Here is a 12,666-nt window from a genome sequence, read left to right as displayed (position 1 = left end):
CCATAACTTCGGACATTGTTTTAGCTGACAGACTCATATTCCATCCTGTTTACAGGTGAACCTTTACTAAAATACTGTTGGTACACAATCATTGCATCAACAAGCAATTTAAACTGTTAATAATAAATGCCATTGGTTGAAATATGTTATTCCATTTATTACCATTGTATACTATAGTTAGAGAATGTATACAGTATACTATCTGAGATCCTTATACTTCACATACATCCATGAAAAACAGAACCCCAAAAGAATGAATGACAGAAAAAACATTAGAACCCCAAAGCCCCCTCTTCCCCCTCCCCCATGAAGTCAGCAGCAAAACATCAACCTTCCCCCTCCCTCGTCCCATTCCAGCAGAAAGTGTCAGCACCCACCACCCACTAAGCAGCAGAAAAGACCCCAAAGAGAGAACATGGTATTGGAAAATAGCATGGCACAAAAACATTTCCAGCACCAAGCAAAACAAAAATATTAAATTGTTCAAAGATGAAACAAAACAGTGCACTGATATGGATTCAACAGAACCAAATAAAAATTGTAGCCATTAATCAGATATTTCCTACCCCACTAAGCAAAGATCGATGTATAAAACATGGTCTTCAATTGCTTGCTCTCACCTGTGAAAACTGAAGTTGTTTCTTAGAGTGGTCAAACTGTTTGGAATTAAGTACAAGATCCCTGGATTGGTTTCTAGACAGGGAGCTTATTACATGAAACTAAGCCTTTCCTCAGTCCGTTGTTGAAGATACACTACAAGCTAATTTTGAAATCTCTGACAATCGCTTGCACGACTCACTTTGCTTACAAACCTCGCAAGATGCAATGTTAATAACCAACAACGTATTTTTTTAAAACCAGATGCTTTTTGTCCCTTCTGGGCATGTTATTGACTCTATTTTCATCTGCAGTATCATCTCTCAAGAGCTAGCAACAAAACAGCTCTGAAAAATGAGACACTTTATCTCCTCAGGCTAGGGATTTCTATTATTACATATTCTATTGAATTCTTTATTTATTTCACAGCTGTATAAAATTCAATAGAATCATTGAAATCTTCACTATTTCTCCCATTGTTACACTTCCAAAGATGGTGAGAATTCACATTTAGCAGTTATGCTGCTGAATGTTCAGTGAACAAACTTCACAACTTTATGCCAAACTGTTAGCTATATCTCATCCAATGTTCTGAATGTTGAAGGAGAAAACTCACAAGTAAAATTTTTTTTAATAACACAAAATGCTGTAAGTATTCAACAAGTCAAATGGTATCAGTTGCGAGAGCATAAGCAAATGTTTCTGGTCAGTAACTGTGTCAGAACCGGAAAAGTGCTAACACTGAATATGGATGGATGGATGGTGAAAACAAGGAGGACCTCATGCTAGATCGACCTAGAAGGAGCGGGCCATGAAGCAAAAATTCCGGAGAGAGAGCAAGTGTGTTTGAGAGCCCTGTCAACTTTGGTAATGGGAAAGCCATGGAAAACAGATGGTTAGGCATCTCCAAGGCACTGATAATAGAATCCTTGGAAGCAAATCAAATATCACAGGTATTTAGAACCTGGAATGTAGTCCTTACAGGAAGCCAAGTGGGAAAAGCTGTAGTAGGCAGTAGGTTTTTAATGGATATTGATCACCAAACTATCCCCAGAGAAGATTGGGATGTCAAGAAAGAGAAGGATGAGTCCACAAACACGAGTGAATCTGCAGATGATGAAAATGCTGGAGGAACTCAGCAGGCCAGGCAGCATCTATAGAAAAAGTAAATAGTTGACGTTTGGACCAAGACCCTTCATCAGAACCAAGTCCACAACATGCACAGTAATGTCTTCCTTTGCCCTTAGGTTTGATTTCTATCACCTTCACTGGGATTCCATTATCAGACACATCTTCCCGCCCCTCCCCTTTCAGCTTTCAGAAAGGAGTTAAACCTTCTATTTCCCTCCAAAGCTTTTTCATACTACTTTTTGATGCAACATCTGTCTTTCTCCTTTGTCAGTTTCTATAATGTTGGGACCCTAATAGTCCTACCAGGTTAAAAAGCAATTCACTTGCATTTCCCTCAATGTAGTGATTAACTTTCAGTACTCATGATCTGATCTCCCCTGCACCGAAGAACCCAAATTCAAATGATTGAGAACACCTCTATTCAGCTCACTTTAGTGATCCTTAACCTCCAACTTCATATCACTTTTAATCTCTATCTAATTCCCACTCTGATTTTTTTCGCCTTTGTCCCCTGACATCATTCCAAATTTTTCCATTCTAAGCACAAGAAACAGATTCTTGCCTTTTGTCTAGGGACATTACAGCCCTTGGTCCCAACATTATACTCAATGATTTCTGGTATCCAGCCATTCTGTGTTGGAGTGGCCAGCTTTGATGCAAGGTCATCCACCAATAACATAGTTTTCTTCTTTCCACAGAAGCTGCTTGATCTGCTGGGTATACTTACAATATACAAACGTACGAACTCCCATATAACCATATAACAATTACGGCACGGAAGCAGGCCATCCCGGCCCTTCTAGTCCATGCCGAATGCTTACCCTCACCTAGTCCCACTGACCTGCACTCAGCCCATAACCCTCCATTCCTTTCCTGTCCATATAGCTATCCAATTTAACTTTAAATGACAATATCAAGCCTGCCTCTACCACTTCAACTGGAAGCTCGTTCCACACAGCTACCACTCTCTGAGTAAAGAAGTTCCCCCTCGTGTTACTCCTAAACTCTCAACTCATGTCCTCTTGTTTGAATCTCCCCCATTCTCAATGGAAAAAGCCAATCCACATCAACTCTATCTATCCCCCTCATAATTTTAAATATCTCTATCAAGTCCCCCCTCAACCTTCTACGCTCCAAAGAATAAAGACCCAACTTGTTCAACCTTTCTCTGTAACTTCAGTGCTGAAACCCAGGTAACATTCTAGTAAATCTCCTCTGTACTCTCTCTATTTTGTTGACATCTTTCCTATAAATCCCTTGCTTCAGATTTACAGCAACCTCTCAATTCCACACATATTTTCGTTTCTAGTTGCTGGAAGCAAAGCGTGTTGTCACCAGGATAACACTGGTCCCCAACCTGTAACAGACTCTTTCTCCTCTATCCACTTTGCAACTTATAAAACACTTACTGTTCACTTTTGCAGTTCTCAGGAAGAGTGATCAGAAGCAAGCCATTTTTCATTCCACTGATGCTGCCCCCGTCTGCTTATTTCCAACGTTTTCTACTTTTGTTTCAGATTTCTCATATCTTTGTGCATTTGTTTACTCTTTTTTTTAACCCTTTGTCTTTAAATGTTTTCTAACCATGCGTTTCAGTTAAATTTAGTTGAATGTGGGAGGAATGACTGTCAACTGACAGTAAAGCATCAAATTATCAGGTATCTGTGCTCTGATTGGTCTAGAAGGTAAGGTGCATCAGGTTACCACCGTGGCAACAGGTGTTGTGATGAAACTTCAAAGTGTCTTTCCATTCATGTCATGTTCCGGTGAAGTCTTTCACCTAAATCACTCACTTTCCTTACCTTTCCACAGTTGTTGACTGACCTGCTGAGAGTTTCCAGCATTTTCCATTTCTTTTTCTTTCATATTTTGAATGCCTGCAATTTTTTCTGCAGATATTTATCATGCATTTCAACAATCTTTTAGGCAGCCTAGATAATTGACCTGATCAAGCCTCACAGGACATATTTTATTTGGAAGTGTGGACAAAGGATGTGTCCTTTCTGGAAGTGTGGACAGTGGAGAGTTCTGCACTGGAGTTTACTGGAGTCTTCAGCGCACAATAACAAATAAAACCTTCACCACATCCAAATTAACTAGGCAACTTGTGTGTAACTCCCTCTGCTGGTGAACAATATACATTACAGATACAACTGCATTGCAATGGATAATGAGAAAATTCAGCACTTGGAAGCAAATCATGGTGACTGATTTGGAAGTTATTTATTTCATTCAAAGAACAATTCAGTGGAAATAGAGCATTCTATATTTTGCATCTGCATGGCCAGATTCTGGTGACCACTTTCCAAGGTTAATTTTCTGTTTGTATTGATGGTAATGTTCCAGTTTTGTAAGCACCACAGATTGGGAGGTCCCATATAAAGGATTTGGTCAGAATGGAAAGGCTTCTGAAGAAACAAAAAGGCCTCACACAGGCGAGTTTGTAACAGAGAGGAGGCAGCCATTCATGACGTCCTGCCTAATGTACTTTCGTCTCGGGGTTTGGGTGCAATGAGGCAAACACACCTCACACCAATATGCTTTTCTTACAAGTTCACAGCCAGCAGCTGCTTCGCATAATCTGATAACAAATTATAGAATAATTATGGCAAAGAAGCGGCCCACTCAGCCCAGGGAGTCCGTGCCTGCTCTCTGTAGTTCCATCACAGTACTCCTTTTGACAATGGTGCAAACTATTTTCCCTTGTGTGCCTATCAAATTCCCCTTTGAAAACTCTGACAAGTTGTACGTGACAGGCCATGACCACTCTATATAAACTGACTCTTCCTGACGTTCCTCCAGATATTTTCAGTATCTTTTGCCCATCAGTTTGAATCTATGCATTTTATCATTGGGCTAAGGCTAAAAGAACAGACACTTCATCAAAGGAGTGGCATGATGGCAAGATTCACTTGAATTAGCTATAATTTATTGAATATGATGATACAATTATCATAAATGCTGACATAGCATTTGGAATGAGAAGGGAGCAGCCTTCACTGAATTGTGATAAATGACAACCTTTTCAGATAAACGGTTCAGAGAAGTATCCATACATGATGCCATACTTGGCAATGGAACAGAAATGGGGAAACTGGAAGGAAGAGTGAGTACATTGTAGTTCATATCAGAACAATTCTGCCTATATAATACAGAGCAACAGTCCTGGCTGGATAGATACCCACCCCACCTATAATTTAGCCTTACCAGCCTGAATTATCCGCTCGAATTGCTAGCAATTCAATGCTAAGAATTAAGTTACATGTTAAGTCAAATTAAGTCATCATTGGCACTAAAATTTCATTTTTTAGTATCAAGCCCATCCTAAGAAATCTCAGCCTTGTTACTAAATTTGTTTACAACTTTTAATTCTAATAGATTATGCTTAAACCCTAGTGATTAGAGAGATACTGGCTGTGCTTCAAACTGTAATTCAATTTATGGGAATGTTGCTAAGAGACAAGATGGCACTTAAAAGTAATTTTTCCCTCTCACTAACATTTAAGTAATAACTTATTTCATTTAACCTCTAATTTAAAAATAAAAAATATGACTAGTCAGACTAGTTGAAAAATAATAGATAATAATAGACCAAGAACAACCTGAAAGTATTACTTTAAAGTAACTAGAGAGGAGAACATAAAATATGCAATGCACTGTCTAGTCTGACATTGACAGACAGTAAACTATCTAGCAATGATAATGGTCTAAGAAAAAGGGCAAGCCTTTTGAATGTAGTTCAGGAAAGGATCAAAGCACAGGCAGAAAGGTCAGAAGTACAGGATGCTACAATGATTAAAATTTATTACTTTTGAAATTCTGTGATTTATGAACAAATATAAATTTATATGGATGTTTGTTGAAAATGGAAGGAGCTTGGTTTCCTATATCTATTATTATTTTTATTCCTGTCTCTGGTTCTGCCTATGGTAGCAGAACATTTTTGAAGGATTTTGCTTTTCAAACTCAGCTTCAAAGCAAAACAGCAAATGGGTGTGTACTTTACCCCAACCGCTTTAATTTATGATATTGAGAAACATGACCCCACAATCCTAACCATCTACTAAAGTTAGTTGAGTATTTAGTTCAGACATTTAGGAAAATATCAGTCTTTTTTTAAAAAGGTTTAATTAATATTGAACTTAATTAAAAGGTGGGTGAGTGTGTAATGCAGTATTGTAAAATGACATGAAGTTCATTAGTACACAATGACTTTCCACACACTGCTACAGGGCAGAACCACTAGCTGAGTGATGTTTGGCAGCATAATAAAGTCAAATACAATCCCATCATGATAATTTGAGAATTTATACTAAAATAATTAAATAAATCAGAATTATATAGAAGTCTCATCCGTAATGGTAATCACAAAATTACAGGGTTTTTTTAAAACACCATTTGGCTCACAAGTGCCGTTCAAGAAAGTAAATCTGCCATTTTTCCTCAAAGGTAACTCCAAAAGCAACAAACCACTTACTCTGTTCAGAGTTAATTACAAATGGAGAATAAACGGTGTAGTGACCAGCAACATTTTGCATCCTGTACATGAAAAGAAGCTTATTTTAAGACGTGCTTGCAGGAGGTTGTTGAATCGCTCCATTGGAAGTATGGCACAGTAGTAAATAATGCCGCCACCTCTCAGGTTCAATCTTGACCTCCAGTGTCGTATGTTTGTCATTTGCACATTCTCCTTGTGACAATGCAGGTTTCCCCAGTGTGTTTTCCTTTTCTCCTGCGTTCCAGAGATGTGCAGATTTGTAGCTAAACTGGCCACTATAAAATGCCCTCAAATGTGTAAGTGAGTGGTAGAATCCGGGGGAAGTTGGTGGCAATATGTGGGGAGTGAAACATGATTAATATAGGATTAATGTCAGTGTTCAGCTCAGACACTCGGAGCCCACGGGCCTAATTCCATGCTGTGTAACTCTATGGTTCTACCAGTGACGTGTGTATTTGCAATCAATATTATACAGTATAAACCCCCTTCTTCTCTACTACACAATTAATACACAATTAGGGAAAGTGAATGAGAGTATGCATTTTCAAAATACTTTGAAGCTTGCTGGTTTTTGTACAACAATGAAATGTTCAAATTTCTGATTTCAAAGCAGCAAAATAAAAACTCAGTACATTAAAAGGAGAAAATCCATTAAAAACAATTCAAACTATCTAACACAAAATGTATGGAGAAGAATAAACGTTTGATTAGATCCAGCATCTGCCAAATCTCTTGTGTTCAAACTATCTAAATGACAACAACCATCAACGAGTTGTTGCAGACATGAATTTTAACATTTTATGACACAATCTACCATATAAATTTCATTGATTCTGCAAAAATACAGTGCACCTTTATTAATGCTCCAAATGTTATAGTTTTTCTAAGATGTCATGAGTTCTCAGCAGTACTTACATTCTACATTGACATAGATATAAAATATTTGTAAAACAAATTAAATTATCTTGACTGTGTTAAAATATTTTTCTTTCCAGTCCTCTGTTCACCATCACCGCACTATTGTCCTAAGATATATTCATTTGTTGAGAAGGAATTCTTTTTAGGTTCTCACTCAGAACTGAAGGAGCAGGGAGATGCCAGAGAAAAGTTTATTATCAAAGTTCTTATATATCACCATATACAGCCCTGAGATTCATCTTCTTGCAGGCATACACAGTAAATATAAAGAAACAAAAAAAGCAAGCAAAATAATAACAATAAATAAATAAGCAATAAATATCAATAACATGACATGAAGAGTCCTTGATGAGTCCACATGTTGTGGGAACGGTTCAGTGTTGGAGCAGAATTTCTGACAACGATCTGCTTAGCTTATAAGAGTAGAGATATTTAGTATGTCCCAGGCATACATATTGTATTACTGTTTTAAGTGGGCAGATTCACAATGTAATAACTGCATCGTAAATGCCATTCATGAGGCTCCATGAAGAGAGAATCAGAATTCGCCCTTTAACTCAGACCAATGTTTCATCCTATTTCAGACTGTCCAAATAAACCATCCTTCCCCTGCTCCACAAAATTAAATTGAAGAAGTCAGTATTTTATCAAAAATTGTGACCAAGACCATACCTTTTGCTTATACTAAGTTTGTACGTTTTCATAGGCTTACCCTTGCAGTGCAGCCAACGTTGAATTCCCTTCCACTAGGCTTTCATCACAGAGATAGTACACACTCAAGCAAGTGGCTCTACTTTGCAGTTAAAGCAAATGCTGAATCGGTTTGCAAATTACAAAATGTTGCAAGGTTCAACCCAAAGCGATAAATGGTTTTGGTTAAAGAAGTACCTCTGACTCATTAAAAAAAATTACTGTAAACTAACTTTGTTATTTTATGTTGCAATATACAGTATATTAAAAACCATATTTTCCAGTTTGGAAAAGCTGAAGTTCTAAATTAATAAATTGAAGATGACCGCTCCACCCACACTCAAAGCCCATATTTTTTCCAGTCAGTACTTTTATCACATCAGCTCATCCTTCTGAGGCAATGATCTCTTACTGTGTATCCTCCTTTTAAAAGTAAAGCATTCCTGCATGAAAAACCACGGGATTTTTAAACCACAAAACTTGGCCTTCCGAATGAGTTAATATCTGTTCCATTAAATCTCTCTTATGGAAAAATGTTGTGTCCAAATTAATCCCAAGATATACTACGAAGATGACTAAAACAGATTAATATTAGTAGAGATCACAAATACCAATTGTACAAGAGAATTGTTCTGTACTTTGGTCCCAGAGAATCATAACTACATAGTTGGTTCCCACCACCACATCAAATTCCACAGAGTGAAATGTTTTCAAGTATAATCTGGAGTTCCAAGGGGGCTAAAATACTTAGAAAAACTTTCTTATCTCCTCAAGCAATCAACACTTAATGTGATATTTTTCAAAGTTCAATAGAGAGCTGTTGGATTTTGATAATGTTCAGAATAAATTATACCAACTTACCACAAGTATAGATAACATTGAGGAACTTGCGAATGCCTGGATAACAAGGATCACCAAATTCATAGGAACTCGCGTACACACTGCAACTTCTCTTCCTGTGGCATCGCTTAGTCATAATCTGTAATGCTAAGGTTGACTGGCAGTCTGGAAGAAACACAATAATAAGACATAATTAGAGGTTCACATAATTGCACTAGGTTTAATTATTTCAGCAACTTTCTTTCAAGATTATATGTATTTTCATTCCACATTTACATTCACTTTGGTCTTTCATGAATAATAACACATATATTTATAATAATCGTTTAACTCTGTATTTGTTAATTGATTAAATTTGGAAATCAGTGTGACAAAAACACCCCCATGTCTTTATCAATTAATCACATCATTTGATAACTGCCAGAAGTACTTCACCAATAGTAAATAGTGTGACGGTTATGTGTTAGTGGCTACACAGGGTAGTTATGCTTTGGTGGTTATGTGGAGTGATTATGTGGGGTGGTTATGTCGGGTGATTATGTTGGCATGTCAACAAAAACGCTCAAAAACATCTATAGTTGTGCCGTGGAGAGCATTCTGGCAGGCTGCATCACTGTCTGGTATGGAGGGGCTACTGCACAGGATCAAAAGAAGCTGCAGAAGGTTGTAAATCTAGTCAGCTCCATCTTGGGGACTAGCCTACAAAGTACCCAGGACATCTTTAGGGAGCGGTGTCTCAGAAAGGCAGCGTCCATTATTAAGGACCTCCAGCACCCAGGGCATGCCCTTTTCTCACTGTTACCATCAGGAAGGAGATACAGAAACCTGAAGGCTCACACTCAGCGATTCAGGAACAGCTTCTTCTCCTCTGCCATCTGATTCCTGAATGGACTTTGAATCTTTGGACACTACCTCACTTTTTTTAAATATACAGTATTTCTGTTTTTGCATGTTTTTTAACCTATTCAATATACATAATTGATTTACTTGTTTATTTATTTTTTAACTTTAATTTTTTATTATTATTATCATTTTCTCTGCTAGATTATGTATCAATTGAACTGCTGCTGCTAAGTTAACAAATTTCACATGCCGGTGAAAATAAACCTGATTCTGATTCTGATCATGTGGGATGGTTATGCATTGGTGGTTATGTCGGGTGGTTATGTGTAGTAGTTATGTGTGGTGCTACCAACACTTACAGTGATTTCGAAGCTATCAAATTGTTATTTAGCATTCAGTAGCGCCAAAAGAACTCTCACTTCCAGCTGCCTACCTACAGGTTGAAAAAGTACAGAGAAAATTTACAAGGATGTTTCTGGATCTGGAGGACCAGAGTTATATGGCAAGATTGAATAGGTTAGCACTTTATTCCTTAGAATGCAGAAAATTGAGATTTGATAGAGGTATACAAAATTATGAGGGGTATAGGTAGAGTAAATTCAAGAAGGCTTTTTTCACTGAGGTTGTGTGGGACTGCAACCAGAGGTCATGGGTTAAGGGTGAAAGATGAAAAGTTTAAGGGAAACATGAGGGGAAGTTTCTTCAATCAGAACGTAGTGAGATTATGGAACAAGCTGCCAGTGCAAGTGTGTGCAGGTGAGTTCGAACTCAATGTTTAAGAGAAGTTTGGACAGTACATGGATGGTAGTGGTATAGAGCGCTTTGGTCCTGGTGCAGGTCAATAGGAATAGGCAGTTTAAATGGCACAGCATGGACTGGATGGGCCAAAAGGCCTGTTTCCGTGCTGTACTTCTCTACGACTCTATAAATCTCTACAGATATCTCAGGTTTAACTCATTCAAATTACATCAACTCTGACAACGTAACAGTGCCTATAATCTGGTCTGAAAATTCATTATGAAATGAACAATATTTTCCACGGTACCTGCCACAATAATAAACCAATTACCAACTGGCTAAACCAGCACAAAAAGCCATGCAATAATATGCCAATTAAAATTACATTCAGTGCAAATCAGTATAGGTTTGTACATCAGCAACAGACAACATCTAAATCTCTTCTCCAGTGGGTACATGAGGAATGAATTCGAATATAGTGAAATTCCCCGCCACAGATCTACTCTAGCAGCATCTGGGTGTAAGGTCAGTTTATTATACTTCTGGCAGCAGTGCAGACATGTGAAGCCTCAGACTACCACTCTTTCCTAAACTGGTGATCTCTAATTTTAATAGCCTTCAATTTGTCCAAGAACTTTAATAAATCCAAGCATCTGTTACGTTGCAGAAATGGTAAAACTGAAAATAAAACCATAATTCATTCGGAAGACAGGTAAAAAGTGAATCCACTTCCATTTGTTACCAATCTAATGCAAACATCCAATCAAACAAGCTCAGCATTTGTACTTCACCTTCTTTCACCAGAGTGGTTGCAGTCTTCGAAACAACTATGATTCTTGCTGTAGATTATTAACATCCTACTAAATTACCAGATTTCCCAGCTGGTAATTCTCAAGCTCCTCAACTTTACATGCTATAAATCTGCCCACAATTAAGAGGATGACCCTGGAATTTAAGACCAGAGTTGGACAGTAACAGTGTGGAGATGCACTTTTGGTACCATCTAACTACAGATGGACCCAAATACACCCAAATGGATATTATGGCAGATCTCAATTTTTTTTAAGGTCAGTAACTTTTGAAAGCCAGAAAACCACTCAAGCCTTTCAACAAAGTCCTTCGGCAGGTTAGCAAGGTCTGATCGAAGTTCAGTAATAAAATGGGAATTACCTTCTTTGACCTAGTAGCTATTTTTACTTAAAAATAAACCCTGATATTAGTGAGGAATGTGATAGGAAAATGGAAACAGCTGGGGATGTGGAGACACCACTGCTCAGAACGGCAGAGAATTATTTTAGCAAACTTTAAACTCTGTGTCCTGTCTGGACACAGAGCAGGGGCTGACAATAGAGGGAAGTGTAGACCTTTGGGGACCAAAGGCGATCACTGGTCCAGCTTCTGCTGTGTAGGATGTGGGTGGGGGCATCAGTGTTATTGGATGGGGAAGAATTTTGGCCATAATTGGGAAGAAAACAAATATGGTGCAGCATGCTTGGCTGCAATTTTGGGGAGTGCTGCCTGACTATGATGATATTTAAGGAAAACGGATGGGAAGAGGGTGCTGACCTTGACTGTGGGGTTATAACACTGCCTGACGATGACAGGAGTGGGGATGACTGGCAGAAGAAGATTATGGACTTGGAACTGAGATGGCCAACTGTGCCCCATTGACATTTGGGATGAGAAGCAGCTTGGAACATGAGAGGGAGACATAATGGAGGACAGGGCTCAAGACTTCATCATGAGGCTTGGTGGACAATGCCACCCCTCCTGACTCTGAATTATAAATAGTAACACTGAACAAACACTGAAGTATAAATAGTAAGCCTGGATTTTTCAGCTCCCTGTGGCCCAGATCCAGCCTCCTGCAGAGATGACTCTATGTGCACAAACATGGATTGATCACTAACTCTCCACCTCCACACATTCAGGTCTCATCTTGAAATTACCAATCAGAACAAATCTGTCCACATACATCAGGGTCCTGCTTTCATTTTTGGAGTGTACTGTGCATTGACTTGAAACAACAATTTTCGGTGCAACACAATTGGAATGACAACAAAACATTTTATGACAAAGTACTTTCCTTCACTTTAGCACCAAGGGAAAAAACACAATGCTGTCCCAATCTCTTGTCATAACTTATAGAAGTTCGTTCCAACTTCTATGGTAATAAGAAGCTGCAGATTTCTTGGGTGCTCAACATTCTGCTGAAGTTGTGACTGGCACAACTCCAACATAAATCCAGGGTCAATACTTTTCCCACTTGTTTTGTCAGCTCTAATCCATCCTTACACAAATATTTTGAAGTCTGAAGTAATATTAATAAGATTGGATTTTTTTTTGCTTATCACTGGCTTTTTGTGTTCAGTCAGTTAAAAAGCAAATCATATTGCCTAGCAGGGTCATCT

General features: G+C 38.2%; 1 protein-coding gene across 2 annotated transcripts in view; it reads right to left on the bottom strand.

The window, feature by feature from the left end:
- Nucleotides 1-12,666, bottom strand: part of LOC140194082 (protein eva-1 homolog A-like) — a 309,431-nt gene that overhangs the window by 113,868 nt on the left and 182,897 nt on the right. For both annotated transcript variants that reach the window (XM_072251497.1, XM_072251496.1), the window contains exon 5: nucleotides 8,696-8,839. In XM_072251497.1, the coding sequence (XP_072107598.1) occupies nucleotides 8,696-8,839 (144 nt within the window). The remainder of the gene's footprint in view (nucleotides 1-8,695; nucleotides 8,840-12,666) is intronic.

Source organism: Mobula birostris, chromosome 2, assembly GCF_030028105.1.
Source record: "Mobula birostris isolate sMobBir1 chromosome 2, sMobBir1.hap1, whole genome shotgun sequence".
NCBI classification, from domain to species: domain Eukaryota; kingdom Metazoa; phylum Chordata; class Chondrichthyes; order Myliobatiformes; family Myliobatidae; genus Mobula; species Mobula birostris.
Note: the sequence above shows the minus strand (reverse complement) of the source record. Positions and strands in the feature narration are given on the sequence as shown.